Source organism: Maylandia zebra, linkage group LG9, assembly GCF_041146795.1.
Source record: "Maylandia zebra isolate NMK-2024a linkage group LG9, Mzebra_GT3a, whole genome shotgun sequence".
Taxonomy (NCBI): Eukaryota; Metazoa; Chordata; class Actinopteri; order Cichliformes; family Cichlidae; genus Maylandia; species Maylandia zebra.
Window position 1 is genome coordinate 34,559,756 of NC_135175.1, and position 21,913 is coordinate 34,581,668.

The 21,913-nt window shown below is 44.1% G+C and overlaps 1 protein-coding gene across 10 annotated transcripts in view; it reads right to left on the minus strand.

Annotated features, from left to right (window-relative positions):
• Window positions 1-21,913, minus strand: part of tnikb (TRAF2 and NCK interacting kinase b) — a 67,291-nt gene that overhangs the window by 40,588 nt on the left and 4,790 nt on the right. For 9 of the 10 annotated variants that reach the window (XM_076888518.1, XM_012925218.4, XM_004572907.4 and 6 more), the window contains exon 2: window positions 21,782-21,847. In XM_076888518.1, coding sequence (XP_076744633.1) covers window positions 21,782-21,847 — 66 coding nt within the window. Of the gene's footprint in view, window positions 1-14,730; window positions 14,822-21,781; window positions 21,848-21,913 lie in introns of those variants that run through there. The other variant, XM_076888516.1, reaches the window with a different exon arrangement.

Genomic DNA, 21,913 nt, shown 5'->3' on the forward strand with positions numbered 1-21,913 from the left:
TGCAACATTCTGATGCTAGGGCCAGACTTTGGGGAAATCAGCAGTTCAGGCTGCGGGTGGTGTAATGGTGTAGTACCAGCTGAGCGTCATTTAAACACCAACCTATCTGAGTATTGCTGCTGACCATGTCCATTTCTTTATAACCAGCGTACCCAACTTTATGTTGTGCAACATAACACAACATGTCGCACAGTTTAAGTCACCTCAGTGAGTTCACTGTACTCACATGACCTCAGCAGTCACCACATCTTAATCCAGCAGAGCACCAGATTTACATTATGGATGCTATCATGTCAGGTCTGGCTGTACCTAACAAAGTGCAAACAACTGTCCCATTAATAAAATAATTCATTCATGGTCAGCGCCCCTTGCCAAGGACTCGCTGATATTTATACTCCCAGACGCTGCAGATATAACGCAGAATAACCATGCGTTCAACTCTGCATTTAAAATATAAACTATAACAGGAAACTGCTCAACTCATGGCTTCAATCTCCGGTTTGTCTTTCCAAAGGTAAAGGCCCCGCGCTCACTGCAGGGCACATCGCCGCAGCCTGTTAGCTCCCATTTTTTCAGCACTGTGACGACTTTGAGTTTAAATAATTTACAGTGAAGCTGAACTAAAATCCAACACTGAGTCTAACGTCTCCTCCTCCTCCTTCAAAGCGAAGCCGGTATCACAGCAGCTGTTAAAGCGAGAAAGTGGAAATTCATCCACCTCACTACACACACACACACACACACACACACACACACACACACACACACACACACACACACACACACCATTTCCTAACGGTAACCTAGCAACAGGCCTGGCAGTGAGGGCAATGAATGAATGTGGGGTTGGAGGAGGCAAAGCGATGGCAGTTTGTGTGTGTGTGTACATGTGTGTGTGTTAGAGGCCATGATATTTCACACACTGGGTCACTTGCACATGTGAGTCCCTCAGATTCAGACACACACGCTGAAATAGACAAGCTCACACACACACACTCACGCAGACGGCGTCTCGGTTACTCAGCGTTGCATCAGACACTGAATATATCTGACAGGCTGAAATCACCTCGGAGTGCTGAAAGTCTCTTGTTCTCTCCCCGTCTCTCTTGTGCGTCTCACATCTTTTGTTTCCTGTTTCATCGCGCCGACTCCCTCGATTTCTTTCACCTGTGCCAAGTGTTCGATAATTCAGCCTTTGGAATCGTCAATAACTTTAGGAAAATGTCAGTTTTTTGCTTTAAAGCTGATCTAAAAACCAGCCTGATGATTCACAGCGTGCTAACAATGCCAGTCACATTTTACCGAAAGCTGACCTTGGATCTGTCGTTAACGATCCAATCGAAACCTTTCTAGTCAGATGCCATTTTAGTAGATGTGCTGTGAACCGACTCCAACCTTCACCCACCAGCTGCCATTAAAAGCTCAAGTGTACACCAGCCTCCCTTTAAAATATGATAATTAGTTTAGTCTCCACTGTCTCCCAGTCAGTTCTATGACAGACAGGCAGGAGTGGAAACCACAAAGCAAAACTGTCCATTAATGTCGGTGTAAAGCTTGATTCACGCTCGCTCTGATCGGTCTCAATAACAAACAATGCGTTCGTACCTCCGCACGAGAAAATGTGCACAGCCCTAAACTCTGAGCTGGCCTAACAGTCGGGGAAAAACCTGACGAATGAACACAAATCACACGCACCTTTCCTGCTGTCTCTGTTTATTTACGCGGCGAGAATAAAACTGATTAATTACACCGAAGCATCTTTTACAGCAGGTGTCTAAATCATTTTAGCTCGGGGGCCGCAAACAAACAATTTGATCACAAGTGGGCTAGACCACCACAACTGCTGCATAATAATATACAGTACTGTGCAAAAGTCTTGAGCCACCACTAATTCCTTTATATTCTGCAGGAGAATGGGAAAAGATGCAGTAATGCATGGAAACATGGAAAGTCATTTGGTATGACCGCCTTTACCCTTCAACACGGGCTGAACTCAGCTTTTTGTCATCAGGAATAATTCTCAGACATCAAAGTTCTTCTCTGGGAGTTTGTTCTGTTAACATCGTCCCACACTGCTTCAATAATGAGGCTCTGTGCTTTTCTATTCATGTGTGTTTTTAGTGCATTGTCTCTTTGGGGTCATTGTTTCCAGATGGTATTGTATCCGATCGCACTTTTATATGGAGAAGATCTGCAACACCATTGGATGAAATGCAGCCTGAGACCATGACAGACCCCCACTGTGTTTTCTAGATGGCTGTGGACTGTAACTGTTGGACCTCTCTCCTGATGAGGCCTCAGTAAACAGTGCAAACACTGAATGTCCAGATACATCGCTCAGGTTCTGTGTCAGATCTTTGCTGGATTTTTTAACCATTTCTTAATGACTTCCAGCTTGTTTATTCACTGTAGATCATTTTCAGGCCTTCTCTGTTCTACACGTGTCCGGTTTTCTCACGCTTTTAAGGACACACTTTACATCATGCTTAGATGTGCCATGTTTTTAACTAATAGCTCTTTGGGAATCACCTTGATGGCGCAAAAATACTATTATATGTCTGACAATTATTTTTGGCATCTTTCATAGTTTCAGCTAAGAAATGTGAACAATCAATGTGATACAAGGTTATTTACTAAGCTGTGTAGACACAACACTGATTTATTGCTTCAGTTAGTTCCTGTTTTATGCTTTAATGAGGTCACACTCATAGGTCAGTGTAAAGTGGACTGAAAAACTGCCAGTGCTCAAAGAAAAGTTTTGAAAATCCTTTAGAAATCTGGAGAACTGCTGCAATAATGATCAGCAAGCAACAAACATTTAAGGGGGAAAATAAGTAAATAAACAAACGTCAACATACGAGGAATGTTGGAAAGCCCGAGTGTAAGTGAGGCAGGAGGTACATGATACACTGACGTAGGCGATTAACTGACAGGTGTAGCACAAAGAAGGCAGGAAGTATAAAACAATATGCTCTAATATAATAAAATAAAACAGGAAGTGCCTAACGATGGTGATCATCCTTCTCTCTGTATGTAAGGTTTGTTCATTAAAGCCTGAACTGTCCAGCCCTGCGATTTAAATACTGCCCATGGAAACGCTCCACACCAGCCATGAACTCGTCATATTTAGGATTCAGTACATTCTCTTCCACTGGTCCAATTCAAGTTCACGGGGGGGCTGGAGCCTCTTCCAGCTACCTCGATAACTGCATGTCTGTAGAGCGTGGGAGGAAGAACATGCAGACCCCACACAGGAAGATGGTGGATTTAAACACAGAATCTTCTTGCTGTGAGGCAACAGTGCTAACCACTGCACCATGAGAAGATCAAGATCAAGATAAAGCTGAAACGTATGACTTGGCCTGTTTCGCAATGGAAAATAATCTTTTCAAAAATTCCTGGATCCAGATCTCCAGATGTTACTCATGCCCAGCCAGGACCAAGCTCCACCTTGGATCAAGTTCTCATACAAATCAATCAACAACTTTCTGACTAATTATTTTAAACATAACAGCACCTTTACAGTCTGACAAAGTAGCAGCCTGTCTCACTCTTCCTGTTGATGGTACACGGCTAAGTCACTAGTAGGCAGCAGCTTTGTGCAGCTGAAGCTAAGTTATAATTCGAAAAGTCAGTAAACCTGCTCCCTGGACCTCGGGTTAAGTGTGTGAAGTGCTGCTGTGACTGCAGGACAAACGGCAGCGATCCAGCACGATGGGGCAATAAAAGGCGAGGCAGATAACGGCGGCGAGATGAGAGGAAGAGATAGCATCTCACAGAGGCTCTTTGTTTTGCTATCTCTCTTCCTCCGACACCGACGGCCGGCCAGACGAATCTCCCAAAGGTGACACAGAGCTCCCAGCGTGTGTTCACGTGTGTGCGCGTGCTCGAGCCAGATTATGGAGGCCGGGCGGCATGAGGAAGCTGCATTAAAATATCACCCGAATCCGCACATATGCAGGGAGAGAGATAAAGATAGCAGCAGAGGGAGAACAGAGGGAGGTGGCAGGTGAGGAGGAGGCGGAGGAGGAGGATGACTGGAGGTAGAAAAGGGCAGAATATCCTTTTGAGGCTGCCTCAGGCGTAAAAACACACCTCAGGTCCCGCGTTCAGACAAGCCTCGCATTCCTAACCTGAACACAAGCCCCGACACATTACGACAGAAACAGACTGACAGACACAAATTAGCGTTTCTCTCTCTGCGCTCTAATGTAACAACACGTCCTCTGGAAACGGCGAGCTTGTGCAACCAGCGTGGGCTTTTGTCTGCGTCCTATTGTCGCAGAAATACACAAATTCACCACGTTTGGCATTTTAGAAGTGACTGCAAAAGGACAACTGAAAATATGAAAACCACAGTTTCAAAGAAGCATTATTCTCTGTTTTAAAGGAGCTTAAAAGCAAACACTGGAGGCCAAAATACACCAAACAGCAGGCTGTTATTTTGTTTTCAAACCCCCATACTGGCAGCAGCTAGACTAGCTTATCATCATTCCCAAGGCATGAAATACTGCCATGCTGTCAAAGACAATTTAGTTTCAGAGAAACTCAGATCTGCTTTTGTGTCGGTGCCACGGCGCATCAGCGGCAACGAAAGTGAAAATGATGTCATTCCTAACTCGACAGGTATGGATGTCAGCAGTCCTTGGGGTCACACTTTAAAGCAATACTGACTCTTGACTGCCATTTTTTAATGCAGGGGTCGGCAACCCTGGGCACGAAGGGTTAACTGATGGCACAACTATAGTTGGACTGGCCATTGGTATGCCCGATGTGATTTTTCGTTTTTATGGGTCGATGATTTTTGTTCATTCGTTTGTTTGTTTGTTGTTTTGTTTTTTGTAACGGTATAAACAATGAAAGGTGGTGGATTGGCCAGATGCTGGCAGATGTGTAAAAATAACTCAATTGTTTAGTCGTGTCTGTGGCGGAGCTCCCACTGAGGCCAGCAGGTGGATGAGGGAAAGGGGAGGCAGGAGGAGAGACCCGAGGCGGCCGCCGGTCCGAGCATCAGGTGAACTGAACTTCAGGTAAGAAATTATGACCTGCAGTCTCTCTGGGTCAGATATAAACCAAGTTTAGGTGGAGTTTATTTTCGTTATGCTGACTTTTTCGTACTGCGTGCTAGCTAGCATGACGGAGTTTCTATACAGCTGTTCGGTTGCTATGATGTTACTGATGGTGAACTTTATTTTATTCATGAGGTTCGTTAGTAGAGTTGCCAACGGCTCCTTAAAAATGGAATGGTCCCTCATTCAGAGAAAATATTACGCGTTTCGTTTTGAGCTGAAAAGGAACACAGTTTGTCCCGTACTTCAGCTACAATGGAAAAAGACAAAGCTGGATTTATGGATAAAAGTGTTTGTTTTTTTGTTTCAAAATAGCTGATAACTATTCGCAGACAGCTGCCAACATCTGCGAACAAATATCATTCTGTAAAGTTGTTTTATAAAGCGTGTAACTGTTCGTGTAGAGTGTTATTAAATTTATTGCTAATGCAGTCATATGGCACATTGATTTCTGAGGAAATTTTAGATGGCACTCATCATCAGAAATGTTGCCAACCCTTGTTTTAATGTCAAAGAGGCTGTAGATGTCTAACGCCTAAACTTAAACGTGACACCCAAATGCATGTTTGGCCCACACCTGGGCACATCTGGCCCTGACTGAGGCTGTCTGGTTGCCACAACTAAGCCGCTGCTGCACCTTAAATTCGCCAGGTGTGCTGTGACACCTGGAGCAAAGCTGTCCCATACAACCATTCAGAGCCACATCCTGCACACAAGTAAGTGGCAAAATAAGACAGTGTTACCCCATAGTTGACTGCAAACGTGGCTGAAATATGAATGTTTAATTTAAATGGGTATTTCTGTTGCCGACTAACGAAGGCAGCAAGTCAATTGCAGACTCCTGTTTGACATTCATCACCCAAACTGCACTGCTGTCATTACTGTCCTATTTCCAGTCCTGAAACACTACATTAATTTCTACCGGCTCCCTGCTTGCACATCTCAGCTCCGGTTTCTTCTCTGTGCCAGTGGGAGCTCCCTCTCCTCACCTTGTGCTCTCACAGTCTCTTGTGTGTTAAAAATAAAGAATGAGAGGTTGGTACAGAAACATATCTGAGCTTTGCTATCTGACTGTATATAAAAAATAATTGCAGACCCCACAAGTGAAGTGGGGTAATGCCTTAAACCTGCATTCTCTCTAACAGCCAACAGGTTTGCCCGGGTGGATCACTTGGTGTTTTACCTTTTTGCCTTTCAAATTAGCAGGATGTACGCTACGGGTCAGGTCAGTCAGCCAGGAGGAAGCAAAACAATCTGCGGGAGAAAGGCTGTTGACAGCTGTGCCAGCGTTACAGTCCTGGATGCTAATGCTACTAGCTTGGGTTCTCAGGACGACTGTGGCTATAAGACGAGTGATAGCAGTAGACCCGAAGAGCTAGCACTACCTCAATAAGATCTCCTGTGGAGGAGAAAAGTGCAGGAGTCGTGATTTTAGTCAACATTTTTGCAACACATTGCTTTGGCTGTATGTTTTAGGTCATTGTCCATCTGTATTATGGAACGCCGCCCAATCGGTTTGACTGCATTTAGCTGGATTTGAGCAGATAGTCTGTCTCTGAACACATCAGCATTCATTCAGCTTCTTCTGTCCTGTGTCACATCATCAGTAAACACTAGTATTCTGGTAGAGGTTGATCTTTCATCTGTCCAAAGAATGTTTTTCCATTTTGTGCTGGATTTTGAGATGTTTTAGTCCAATCTAGCCTTAATATTGTTGAGGCTTACGAGCGGCTTGCACCTTGCTATGTGGCACATGTTAAGGGGCTGAAACTCTTCATCCAGTGTGAATGTGGATACCCTCAAATGAAAGCTGAGAGTCTACAGATTACACCCATGTCCATTATATAACTAGGATTGGAATATCTTCCTATATGGAAGTCTATGAGGAAATGACCTGACTTCTCACTTTACGACGCCAACAAAAACTGACCTTAAATCTTTATGGTCTTAATCACCAAAAAAGTTTTATTTCACACAACACAACAATCTTTATTTTGTAAATTACAGTTCCATTTAGGGCAAAATAGCTGATAAACAGGGCATGACCGAGGCTACCCTGTGGAAAGCTGACTTTTGCTTCCACTTTTCCAGATGAACTATCCCAGAAATTCAAACGTATGTGTGCTTGTAAACCTGGAGACACGGCTGAAACAAAGATTGTCCGTTTATGATTCTTTTCTTGGAGGTCTGCTTTCAAATCCAAGCCAATTATTTATGGCAACACATATCAGCTTTTCTGTCATGACTCACCTTCTGGTTTCCTACTGAAATGACTTATCTGCCATAACAAAGGTCATTTTCTGATTAATCTCTGCTGATCATTTCTAAAAAAGGAACGATTAGTAACACTTACACGTACAATGCAGCCTGTGATGTACTGCACACTGTTATTTCACTGCATGAATCATGTACCAGTGTCTGCACTAATCTCTGGGGTTTGATGCCAGGAAGTGAGATGCCAGTGTTCCCAGGAACTCTCTTCATGGAACGAGCTCTTCTTTCCAGCTAAATGCAGAATAACCTGGAACCTGCTGCAAACTGAAGACTGCTGAAACACATGCAGCAGTTTTCATGCTAAAATGCCGCTTTGCAGCTTAGACAGCTAACATCCGGATGAGCTCGAAATAAACTGCTGTGTAAAAGGTGTCTGAAGGCCAAAGTGTGTCCAGCTGCAGAGAGCGGCCAGACTCAAGGTCAGGCTGAAAATCCTGCCGTCACACAGAGATGTGACTCAACAGAGCACATTTTTAGACGGAGACTCCTGGAAGACACTCACAGTGTTGCATTTGTTCAGAGTGGCTACTTTCTCAGCTCCACATGAGGCCAACTGCTGTGCGAAGTGGGCACAAGAGTTTCCGAATCCGTTTCAGGAAGTTACAAAGAAGTGTCAGATGCAGAAACTCCAACTTACTCAACAAGCATGCAGGCACTCATCAGCAAACCAGACAAACATTGAACAAGTTTCGCTTTGCAGAAAGAGAAGAAACAACAAAAGAGGAAGGTAACCACGCAGGCTGGTATGTTTCCCCAGGCTGTCACATGAAGTGACTAACGTGATGTCATAATGCTGCAACGTATGGGGAAAAAAAAACGACACACAGAAAAAGTTTGCCTTCGAGGCTTTCTGCCAGCAGTTTATGCTAGCAGAAACATGAACAAATAAATACTATTTAATCCTATTGTTTTTACTGCAGCCTTACTAACATGAACAAGTAACTCCATATGTAACATAAACCTCTTGTGTCTGATCCTTTTTAAGGCAACATAGTCTAATCTTTATGTGGACTTTAGTCCTCTACACTACAGAAGGGATTACAGACAGTATACAAAATATAAAGAGTCACCGTTACTTTACCAAGTACTTTGTTTGCTCCACATTTTGAAGACGGTCACACATTAAAGAAGTGCCAGAATAGAAACAATAAAAATTTGATATTAGAAGCAACTTTTAACCTTATTTCTACCATTTACTGCTATTCTCGTTCAATGTATGCTTAACAGTTAAGTAAAGCCGTATCCTGTTTTTGTCCAGTAAAACTCGCCACCTGTAGGGGGAGCAGTTCTGTTGCCAACCAGGCTACTTAATGGTGGGGCAGCTTCTGAGCATGACTGAGCGTCTGTAGAGATCTTGGTTTCTATGCATTTGGTTTGCACGCGTCTGAACAGCGTCCCGCAGAAACTTTATGACGTTTGGCCAATATTTTATTTTATTTATTGCAGATTCAGACAGTTAAGAAGCTGTGACTTCACAAAATAAGTTGCACTGATGGTCCTAGAGCAACATTACTATGACACTGTAGCAACAACACCCACAGGAAGCCACACCGTAGGCCAACCTGTTACAATTATTCTTGTATGCATATGCTTTCATTAATCTTCTATTTCCTCCAAAATGCCCATTTGTTCCCTACAGTCTTGTTTTCTTCTGCTGTGCCTTCATTTAAGTCGCAGCAGGAGCCAGCCAGTGTTGTTATTGGTTCTTTCCTCATACAATGAAATCTCCTGTAAATTGCAGACTGCTGTATAAAGTGTTTCTGAATGCTGCATTCAGAGGAAGAAACCAAAATACATGGCAAACAAAAGCCGGTGACATCAGCACCTCCGACAGGCAGCTCCTGTCTTCAGACCTCCTTTTATAGAACAGCGACTTCACTTTCTGAGCTAAAATCAAACACTTCCATTTATGCCGCGTCTCTGCAGCTGAATAAAGCTTTCCAGCTGTCAGGAATCTGATGGAGATGAATGAGTGTGAAGGCTTTGCTGGAGATATTATAAACCGGATCCAGCACCAGAGCCAGTCTTTTACTTTTGCACTTCTGTAGACACGTGTGTTATTGTTGCATATCTGTGCATGAAAAGCATGCACGTTTCCTGCATCTCAGCTATGTGGCTGCGCGAGATTCCTTATTTAACCTGCTAAGCGAATAAAGACTCTACTCTATTATCAATGAGGCCTGCACAGTGAGACGAAATGAGAGGGAGATATTCCGAGAGAGAGAAAGCTTGAAGGCTGGAGGAGCCTCTCTGTGCTTTAATCGATACAACAGATTGAATAAACTCCACTCTGCGAGAGCTCATTCACTGATTAATCAAATCCAGTAAAAACCAAAGCGGCCTCCTCAGTGGTCAAACCCTCCAGTGTGAGCTTTGAAAACTCCCAACAAGCGCAATCAAAAGGTCAGCAACGCACCAAATCTGCTGAACAGTCTCGGCGATGTCAGCGAAACGCCCGCAGTGAAATGTAAACTTAAAGCGTATCTTTCATGCTTTAACGCCCTCCACGAGCAGCCTTTCAGCATCATTCAGATATTTCTCCTTCATTGCTCGCTCACAGCCTGTAACTGTGAAAGATTGCTAAAAACCGGGAGCCGGGAGGGGAGGCGTCAGCAGCCCCGAGGGTGGAAAAAAGATTTGAAAGCTGCTTGAAAATGTTGGCAAGGAGGATGAATGAAAAAAAGGATTCTGCTTTAGTTCAATAAATGCCACAAAACTGGACAGAAACTAAGTGTTTTCATTACAGCATTCGACTTCCCCTTTCAAATGTTTTCACTCATATCTAACGTTTGATGCCTCACTGTAATTTCCTTCAAAGCATCAGCCACGTAATTGCAATTTCTTATGAAGTTTAGAGGATAATTTGGTGCTAATTATAGTGGAAATTGAGACGCGTCACATTAATTAATCTGAATTAATTTCCAGCATAGCCTAGAGAGTCTACTGAGCAATTTGCTTCCGGTATAAAAATAAAATCTTACTTTGCAAAGTGACAAAGTGACAGCTATCACGTCAGGGCTGCAGTCGTTTAGCCTACAGTCATGTGAAAAGAAAGAGCTCTACCACGCAATACCATCTTATAAGTAAGTAAGTAAGTATACCCTCACTACTTCCACAGAAAGAAGCAGTCCGGTATTGCTGATCAAACCCTTCTTATTACCTGATCATCAGCATGTGTGAGCGTAGGCCTGCGCGATGTGACCAAATCCCGATATAAGACATTTATCTCCCCGACAACGCATGTCAGGACGATAAATGCATGAAGCTATACATTTTTAGGCACGAGTTGTAATGGCCGCCATTTTCTTTGAGAGTATTTATTACACGGCGTACTGCGGGGTAAAGCCTGTCCTAACGTTTGAGTCGGAGGTTTATTTTGAGCACCTGACGGCTTGCTTTTGCTCCTCATCCATAAACTCTCTCCGTACTCTTTCACATGACTCTTGGGTAGGCGGTACAAGAGGCTTGCCGTGTTTAGTCTGTGGTGGGGAAAGGTTTCCTGCATAATTTGCATTAGTACAGTTTTCTGGTCCGTGTCAGACTTTTTAATAACCAAACCATGTTCATGCTACATGTATAGATAGAGAGTACAGAGGCCCCTTGTTTAGGAATAAGGTCCTCGATTTGTTTTGACTCGTCCTTCTGTTTGTCACCATTTCAGTTAATTTTGAAAAAATCTCAGGATCTTCAGCTTTACTGCGAAAGATTAATGTGGAAAATAAACAAGTGGACGGTGGAGCCACATGCTGGGTTTACTGTCGTTGTTGTCGGCGCTTGTCTGTCCATAGTGTAGATATTTTAAATACAAGAGAAAGAGAGAACTTTAAGGAATTAATAAAGCCACTACAGTGACCATCAAAACCATGAAAAAATATTGCCGTAAACAGTTTGTTTTGCGACACTGCGAAACAAACGATAGCGTGATAGGAAACGACAGACGTCGCCATGTGATACATATCGTTGTAGCGAACAGCCTTATGTGAGCACCTCTATGAAAGCAAACGTCAGACAGTTTGCTACTGTGAAGTATTCAGGTGTGTGTTGAAGACATCAGCAACAATCTTAGAGAAGCAAAAACATTTGAAGTCCATCATTCTGCACAAAGAAAGATTATTCCCAAGTGGAAAACATTCCTGACAGCTGCCAGTCCTTCCAGAGGGGACGTCCCCGCAAATTCACCCAAAGGTCAGACTGTGCAATGCTCAGAGGAACTGCAAAAACCCAGGAGCTTCATCTCAGACTCGGTGGGCCTCCGTTAATATGTCAAATGTTGAAGTTCATAACAGCACAAACACCTCATCCCATCTGTCAGGACAGGGGTGAGTCGACCGTGAACTCCTCTGTACACCAAAGTATCCTTGAGTCGAATGTGAGGCATCTGTGCTGTATCGTTAAAGGTGGTTCATTACAAGTAACGCGTTACTGTAATCCTATTACTTTTTTTCAAGTAACGAGTAATGTAAGGCAGTGGTCCCCTGGGCCACCGACCGGTACCGGTCCGTGAGTCGTTTGGTGCCGGGCCACGACAGCTGAGGCTTGTGTGTGAAATGTTTATTTTTGTATCATTTTTTATCATTAACTCGGTTTCGCTGGGTCTGTTCTAGGGGCGGGTTTGGATTATCGATTTATCGATTAAAATCAATTCTGGCTTTGATAACGTGATATCGATTCATTAAAATCCTGAATCGATTTTTAAATATAAATTTATTTTGCCCAAAACGTTATACACAGCGCGGACCCGCGGATCAGAATCAGTGAGATGTCGCCTTTCTCACCCGACGGCACGGACACGGTCGGGGCTGAAAGCCGACAGCTCGCTGACTCTGATCCGTCGGCGGGTCCGCGCTTTGTGTTCACGCCCTTTTTGCGCTGATTCAGCAGGTTTGATCTCTCTCCAAACAATATTGAGCGAACCAGCAGCAAAAGAAGATCCAAACTACGCTTCACATAAACATCGTCATGAATTCACTCTGACTTTTGCTGTTTTGTTTCCACCACAATAAAATCACACTTCATGCACAGCTCTCTCTCTGTGTACTTCAAGAACAGTTTCCAGTCTAAAAATCTGTTTTCTGCATTATTCGCTTGCTTGTTACGCACACGTCTACCGTTGTTTACAGGCTGTCGGCCGCTGTTTTTTTTTCCTTTTACTTCCGAAAAGTAAGTAAAAGGAAAAAAAAATCTTTTCTGCCATTCAACAGGCTTCTGAACAAATTTAAACTTTTTAAAATGATGCAAAATTGCAAAATGCTCAGCTGTGTCTGTAATCAAACCTCTGTAACTTTGCTCTGCTTCACGTCAGCAGCATCAGGTAATGTTCATGTGTTCATTAATGGTTTTCTTTTGTTTTTGATGTACTGCAGAATATTTTTATAAAATCCCAGAACAGGAAAACCTTCATGTTTTTCTGTTTTATCTTCAGCTACTTTGACACAAAGGCCTCTTCTGTGATGGTCACAGCTTTGATAAAGTCTCGCAGGTGTCAGCTTTCTTTTTATATCTATAAAAATATGGAAATGTACTGATGCATGATCTGAATTATAATATTTCTGACTGTCTGAGGCAAAATTTCCCCGATTCAAATTGAATCGTGGATTGAATCAATTCTAGAAATCGGTGACGATACCCAGCCCTGGTCTTTTCCTGTGTGGTTTTTTTTTTTGGGTACTGGTTTTATTTTGTTGTATTTATCTGTGACACCTTAAAGGCCGGCCCCTGAAAACATTGTCGGACATAAACAGCTCCTTGGCACAAAAAAGGTTGGGGACCGCTGTAAGGGATTACTATTGCAAAAAAGTAATTAGATTACTGCTACTTTCTCGTAAGCACGCTGCGTTACTGCGTTACTAAACCGTCATGAGTTTGTTTGTGAGAGTGTCTCATGACAATGATGGTAACAGACGTGTGCAGATGGATAATATGGAGAGAGTACGACCGTGCAGCGTACTGCGTACTTTGAGTTTGACAAAAACAGCGTCCGCCAGGACTGGACTGGGACAAAAACTCGGCCCGGGCATTTTGACTAGAGACCGGCCCCCCAGGTATTAAAGCCATAAAGCCTTTGAATGAAAACAAACGCTGTGGTGACAGTGATGTACAGTCTTGTTGGTATATGTATGATTTCTATACATTTTACATCAGATAAAAACTTTGGTTGTAAGATTCAGATAATTATTTAATAACAGCCAGACATTTTAAATGAGAATAAGAAAGAAAAGTATTTCTTTGTGCCCCCTCTCCCTGTTAATGCCCTACCTGCCCCCCCTGGCAACACTTTGCTAGATCCACACCTGCACAGTTACCAGCTGTCAGGTACTTAGAAAAGGATCCTGGTGTTATTTGTCTCTCAGAAACAGTTCATAACTTCAACTCATTCATGTCACCTAAAAGGTAAACCTGTTTCTCCATCACCTGTTCAGCTCTGATGATTCAGTAAGGACATCTCCTGGTTTCATCTTCATGTTTCCCTCTCATCACATATCCAAACCATATCATGACCAGCAGGTTTACAGCTGTGGCTCCAGCAAACATCAGCTGATACTAGAAATTAATATTAAATACATTCTAACAACAGCTGATCAAGCTTAAACGTGCTGCTGTTGCTTAATGTGACCGCTGCTGGTTTCCTGTTTCTGGCACAAAGTGGGAGATAAACAAGCAAGAGAGAAAAGCTGATCAGCTGATCATTGATCAGTTTCATAGCAGCAGGAGAGGGAGGGGGGAGAATGAGAGAAGAGGCAGCTGTGCAGCGTAACGGCAGAATAACTTCAGCTTTGTGTCTTTGTTCAGAAGGGTTAAAGAAATCTGAGCTGGCAGCAATCACTTCAGAGTGTCGGGTCAGGACACTTGCAAATGTTCAGATGTGAGAGGAACAAACAGGCAGAGTCCAGGAATAAAGTTGTCATTCTTTGTATTTTCAATTGAGAATGTGCCCGCAGCTGGGCGAGATAGAGTGTGTGTGTGTATGTGTGGTTTCTGCAGACAAAGCATAATGATACAAATCAATTAGGAATCAAATTACATAATAAACATAAAGATATAACTGAGGTGTACTCAAGTACAGCATATAGCTAAATAAGCTGACATTATACTTCAACCTGGTTACATAAACTTAAAGTCAGACATTATGCATCAACACACCGCATACAACTATGCACTGAAGGCAACTTTACATCGGTTTATCATCTGTTACACAGAGCACAGAATCAACAACACGATAACAACGAATCTCTCTGCTAGAAGCTAATTAGCAAACAAATCTGTTATGCTAGCGAACTGCCACTTGTACATAACGTCACTTAAACAGAAGCAGAAACTGCTGGTAAGTCATCAAATACACTCATGGCTGAACACCAACATAACTGAGTGAAGTAAAACATTAACTTACGGTCTTATGAACGCACACACTGTCCGTTGTTCAGCTGCCGTTTGTCTCTGAACTAAAGTTGCGGACATGCACCCCGATGGTGCATTCAGGGGGCATAGGAAATCCCATACACAAACCTAACCCTTTTGTACAGCCGCCCCCAAATTTGGTGTACAAATTTGACCTCGATGGAATGTCCTCTGCAGCTAAGCAGAATCCTGGGGTAGAACAGGCAACCTGATGAGCCGTGCCACCGGGCGAGTGTAAGTTAGGTCCTTTACTTGAACGACTGCAGCTCTGACACGATCATCGGCCCCCGGTAAGATAGTTTTCACGGTTCCTACTTGCCAGAGCGCTCGTGGGGTCTGCTGATCAACAATGAGAACCACAGATCCAACTGCAATGTTGTCTGTGTCCTTGTGCCATTTCTGCCGTGGTTGCAAGGTGGGAATAAAATGCCGTATGAAGTGCTTCCAGAATTGGTCAGCCAGGACTTGAGTGTGTCTCCATCTCTTACGACTGAGCAGCTCGGATTCTGGATAGAACACTTGGGGTAGAGAGCAATCTGGCCGCCCCATCAACAAAGAGTAGGGCGTGATGGGATCTGGGTCTGCGATGTCTGAAGAAACATAACCCAAAGGCCTGGAGTTGAGTATACTCTCCACCTCAAGCAGGACAGTCCTCAGCACTTCCTCTGACACTATCTGCGCTCCCAACGTGGTGCGCAGAGCGGTTTTCACAGATCGCACCTCTCTCTCCCAAGACCCTCCAAAGTGTGGAGCACTAGGGGGATTGAAACAGAATCGGATCTGTTCTGCTGCCAGTTGCTGTCTAAGATCTGGCGTTAGGGCGATGAATGCTTCTTGTAGTTCCTTACTTGCACCTCGAAAGTTAGTACCCTGGTCCGAACGGAGTTCAAACGGCTTCCCTCTACGGGCTATGAACCGTCTGAGTGACATCAAGAAGGAGTCAACATCCATGTTTACCAGCAGATCCAGGTGAACTGCTCGAGTAGTAAGACACTTGAAAAGGATGCCCCACCTCTTTTCTGTGCGCCGACCCACTTTAATGAGCATAGGGCCGAAGCAGTCCATTCCAGTCGAATAGAAAGCAGGTCGGAAGAGCCTCAAACTTGAGGGTGGCAAATCTGCCATTTTCGGGACCTCTGGTTGACCTCTCCACTTCTTGCATTCGGGACAGTAATGCTGATGTCTTCTGACTGCTTCTCTCCCCCTTGAGATCCAGTATTTCCAGCGCAACTCAGCGAAAACACGTTCAGCTCCCGGGTGGTTGAGCTTATTGTCACATCGCTGGATTAGAAGCTTCGTAACTGGGTGAGCAGGCTCTAGAAGTACAGGGTGTAGTACCTCAGGGCTCAGGCCTTCGCATCTGCGGAGTCGACCTCCAACTCTAATCAAGTCAGAAGCCTTGTCATACTCAGGAGCGAGGGTAATTAGCCTGCTACTGGATGGAATCAGCTTCTCTGATTTAAGTAATGTGAATTCTCTCGGGAAGCTCTCCATCTGAGAATGTCTAAGCAGGGCCAGCTCTGCCCTTTTAAAGTCATCAGCATCAGGGTGACTGGTGTCATTAGCCACCCCGTGCATCAATCGAGCAGTGGCTTTCAGGAGTTCCTCATATGTGCTGAACTGTTTGATGTCAGGTATCGCTGGACTAGCGGATCCAGTAAGCAGACCACAGAACACTGGCTTCTTCAGCTCCTCCACTTCCTCCTTAGCTTCTCCCACCGGTGCTTGTGGCCAAAGGCTGGGTGGCAGCTGAAGAAATGGTGGCCCCCGGCTCCAGCGATTCGCACCAGCAAGCTGAGCCACAGTTTTCCCTCTTGTGATATCGTCTGCTGGATTGGTTCCTGAGTCCACGTACCGCCAAGATGCTGCAGCAGAGAGTTCTTGTACCTCTGCAACTCTGGTTCCCACAAAGACTTTATATCTGCATGAATCTGAATGGAGCCAGTTAAGCACTGTGGTCGAGTCTGTCCAGAACACCACATCTTGGATGTCAAGGGTCAGTTCTTTCTTCAGAACAGAAGCCAGCTGTGCTCCTGTAAGGGCTCCACACAACTCTAGCCTTGGAATTGAGAGTTGCTTCTTGGGTGCAACTCTCGACCTCGCAGCCAAGAAAGCCACCTGGACCTTTCCTTCTCCTTGGTCGGTCCGTAGATATGCCACAGACCCATAGGCACGCTCAGAGGCATCACAGAACACATGAAGGCTTCGATGGCTGTGACTACAATCCGAGCGTGAGTCAGTGTAGCATCTCGGCAGCGTTATCTGTGAGAGCTGGCTGAGTTCACTTTCCCACAAACGTCAGGCGTGGAGCAGATTCTCAGGTAAGTGAGGATCATCCCATCCTCTTTTCTTGTCCCAGAGGTGTTGCACGATGACCTTTGCCCTCGTTGTATATGGAATAAGAAACCCGAGAGGATCATACTGCTGGGCGAGCAGCCGATAAATGTTGCGCATTGTTGGCTCTGAACTGACGCTCTGCTGATGCTTGTACCGGAGTGCATCAGTCTTACAGTGCCATACGAGTCCTAGAGTGCGCTCTTGCGGATCAGCTGACTCCTGGGAGAGCCAGAGAACGCTACCCTCTGACTGGGATTCAACTGGTAGGTGGCTGATGACCGTGTGGACATTGCTAGCCCATTGTCGTAGTTCAAATCCACCCTCCAAGAGGAGAGACTGCAGGCGATCCACCAACTCCTTGGCTTGGCCTTCTGATGGGAGGCTCTGCAAACAGTTGTCAACACCTCAACTCTGTCCGACCTTGTTCTCCCAACTGGTGTAACATACCGACTAGCGCACGGACTTGTAGTGCAAAAGACTTGAAGGCTCTGATGTCACCACTCCTAATGTTGGGTCCATCCATCAGTTTGGTAATCCTTTTTAAGGCCGGATGTTGAGGTTGCCCATACATTTCTGTAAGTGCTCTCATGGTGTCAGCAAATGGGAATGGACTGTTACTGTATGAGTCAGCTACAAGTAGTGCATCTTCACACTTAAGGTGATCTGTCAAGATTTGGAACTTGAAGTGTTCAGGAGCATCAAGTGGAAGTATGTTATCTAGAGCTAGCTTTAATCTTGCAAACTCACGTGGGTCCTCGTGCACAAGGTCGGGGATCGTTGGTTGAGGTCCATGATAAGTCTCTATCGGTTGGGCTCTGCTGAGAGAGAGTGGTGTCTGAGGGCACCCACCTGGTTGCAGGCGATCGGTTGGACACTGTCGGCGGTCATCTGGATAGTTACCACAGCGCCTGTACGGATAACTCGAATCCTGATACCCATATCCATAAGGAGAACGATAGTGACTGTCAGGGCAGCTTGGGTGACCAGGGGTAGGATGCCTGTCATCTTGTCTGTAGTATGGATCATCTTCATAGCAGGCCCCTAGCCTTGGCAATCTAGGAGGAGTGGCAGGCTGACTGCAGTTCCTGTGGCGACGAGCATACACCTCGTCAACCCTTCTTTGGCCTGCATGATACGGTGACCGTCCCCTTGCTGCTGACGCTTGAAGTGGAGAGGGCCTCTCACCTGGTGTCATTGGTGAAAGAAAATCTTGAGATTCAGGGCATGAGTCGACTGAAGGTGATGGTGACTGTGCGCTGCGCTCCCTGTCAAGATCTGCGTCATTTAGACTGTGGGTGAGCTCCTCAATCAGGCCATGCTGGCTGTCCTTTGGATGTTGAGACTCATCCCCAAATGGCACCTGTGGGGCACTTTCAGGCTGATGTGGGCTCTTCTGACCTTTGATTGGCACCAGCTTACTAGTGTGGGCAGGTGTGGTTGACGTCCCATCCTCAGACCGTGATGTGGCATGCTGTGGAGCTAGTACAGGTGAGCTAGAGATCAATTCTGTCAGGCGTTGCACATCTAGTCGGAGTTGATTGTGTTCCTCTTTCATATGATGAATATATTGGAGAATTTCAGGATGAGTAGAATGCTTGCCCTGATCATCATGTGAGAGATGCTGGTAAGTCATCAAATACACTCATGGCTGAACACCAACATAACTGAGTGAAGTAAAACATTAACTTACAGTCTTATGCACGCACACACTGTCCGTTGTTCAGCTGCCGTTTGTCTCTGAACTAAAGTTGCGGACATGCACCCCGATGGTGCATTCAGGGGGCATAGGAAATCCCATACACAAACCTAACCCTTTTGTACAGTCTTTTTCCAAACTGTTTTCCTTTTCAGCTCAAAACGAAACGTGTAATATTTTCTCTGAATGAGGGACCATTCCATTTTTTAAGGAGCCGTTGGCAACTCTACTAACGAACCTTATTAATAAAATAAAGCTCACTATCAGTAACATCATAGCACCACCCAGCTGTATAGAAACTCCGTCATGCTAGCTAGCACGCAGTACGAGTTATTGTAACTGACTGTAAAAAGCACAACGAAAATAAACTCCACCTAAACTTCAAATCTGAGCAAGCACCGAGCACGCTGCCACGGGAATGTGACATTCACAGAGAAACCACCGGCTCCCCCCACGGACATGACCGCTGTGGCACCGGGCAAACCTCCACCCGCCCCACTCCTGCTAAACAGGTGAAAAAAGAATTAAGAACGACCGGAGTCAGTGCTGCTGAGTCTTTGATTTTATTTTTTGGCTTATTCTTTTATATGAAAAAGCTTTTTTTTTGTTTTATTGGCAAATACAGGACATTGGGCTGTGATCAAATTCAGCGTGCAATACATCAATGAATTACCCAGATTATTTAGCTCGTAACACTTGTTAAAGTAGTCATTCCTACCTGTCTGTATTTGTATAAACAGTTTCTAGTAGTTTTCCTTTCATTATTTCTGGTGGGAATGTTTAAATATGCATTTGTCATCATCTTCAGCATTGTTGTCACTGTTCGTCTGCAAAGTTATGACTCAGTGATTAGACGTCTGAAGGTTTTCCAACAGAAACTTGGCTGTGGGATTGAGGAGGAAGTGCAGCCTCGCTTGCATGACTCCAGCATGACAGAGATATGACGCCAAAGCCCAGGTGTTCCTTTACTGAACACCAAGCGCACACTCACCAACACATATGACGTAGCTAACTGTAACCCAGAGTAATTTCCTGCACTAATTTCCTGCCATTGAACGCATCACAAATAAATGACTCCAACCACATGACTTTGCTTCTTTTTTTAATTTTATTTTTTTCTCTGTGTTTTACTTGCATCTATTTGAAAGAGTGAGAGTAAACACAAAGCATTAATTTTATATACTGGAATATGCAAAACATACGTTTAAATGCTAAACAATTTCTTCAAGTCAGAGACTGTTGCATATAATTTCATTTTTGCTTAATGCGATGTGTACTATTTTAATAGATTAAAACTAATAAAATGATTTTTAGATTTTATATGATGGATTATGCAGAAAAAATAGAATTGGGCTGAAAGGCCTATTGCTTTATTACGTATTCATTTTGTTTTTCAAAAGTAACTAAGTAACTAATTACTTTTTAAAATACGTAATCAGTAAAGGAACAGGATTACTTTTTTGGAGAAGTAATCAGTAAGTAGTAAGTAATTACTTTTTAAACCTGAGCAACACTGCTCCCAATCCCCGCTGTGCACCGCGCTGCCTGCACACGTTTGGCTGATCTTCATTACCTTTTATAAGTTTTCAAATAGGAATGCTACAGCTGTGCAGCATGTGCAATAGACGCTGTTATAACAGTAGGATGGCATGCATTGGACTCCTTGCTGCTACTGGTGTTCCAGTTGTGTGGTTTCTCCAGTTAAAATATATGAAGGGTAATAAGAACATAAAACTTCATCTTTGAACCATTATTAAAGTTTGCTCAGATGTTTTTTTAGTGTAACCTCTGCTCTGTGCCGCTGCTGAAACAAGCAGGGTGTCTCCTGCTTTACACAAGGTCTTAATTTACCCACGATGCCTTGAGAACGAGCACAGGTTAATTTCGTTCTATCAATCATTTCCACACAGGAGGCGTCACCTCGTTGAAACGATCAATACAGAACATCCAGCAGACGGAACGAGTTTGTTGCAGCTCTGTGTGCATCAGCAGACACGTCTGAGTGTGTTAATTGCTTTCAAAGTGAGACTACACGCACGCAGACACACACACACGCACACACACAGCCTCTCTGCTTTTACAGCCAGCGTGGGCGTCTTAAGAGAAAGTCAGTAGTAACTTCAGTTTTAGTCAAAAATGAGACGGGATGACATTTGTGAGAGCTTGTTTTAGAGACAACGGAGGAGCTAATGGCGTGACTTCTTACTCAGTCTCTCAAAGCTCACATCACAATAAAAAAAGACAACATTTACAAACAAGGCGAGCAGCAGCAACAGTAAAAAAGTAGGGCAGCTTTTTGCCTTCAGTGGTTCTCAGAGTTACGGGACAAAATGTAATTAATCTAACACCACGTTCAGCAGAACAAATCACTGACACATGAAAACATTTTATTATATTCTGTGAAACACTCTGAGGTTAGTGGTTGACCATTACGAGGAAACAAACTGGTAGGAAACAGCAGCAGCTTCCTGCTTTTAAAGTCAAATTTTTACTGACCCCTCCTTCCGCCCTCGTCGACTTGTGAATACAAAACAGCCGCAGAATTGTTAATATCAGGAAAACGATTCTTGCTATTGGTATTTACATTAAAAGCGAACAATTATCTGTTTCCTTATTGCATACATGATGATGTAATTTCAGATATACGGGTAAACAAATCTAAAGCTTCAAGATTTTAAGTTCCTTTTTCAATAGTAGTCAACGTGAGCAGGGTAGCAGATCAGAAATCACTGGGTGCTGCCCCTCTGGAGGTTTCCAGAAGCTGGCCAATCAGAAGAAAACCTCCCCGGGGGTTGCTTAAAAAGAAAGGAGCTAAAAAGTCTTTTCAGTTTTAGAGATGACTTGAGGGGCAACACAAAGGGCCCGTACAAGTTGAGACTAAGGGTTTCTTTTTAGAGCTGTGACTGATGAAAAATAAAAATGGCTCTGCCATTGCTACTGCCTCTCATCATGGATTTAATTCCACACAATCAAGGAAAAGGAAAAAGCCTGTTTTTGCACACTGCCTTACCTTGTAGACCTGCCCATAGGTGCCATTCCCAACCAGTTCGACCAGCTCAAAGATACCAGCTGGGTCCTGGGTGTGAAAGAGAGACAAGAGAGTGGGAGGTAGAGGTTAAAGAGGGAAGAGAAGGAACAAAAA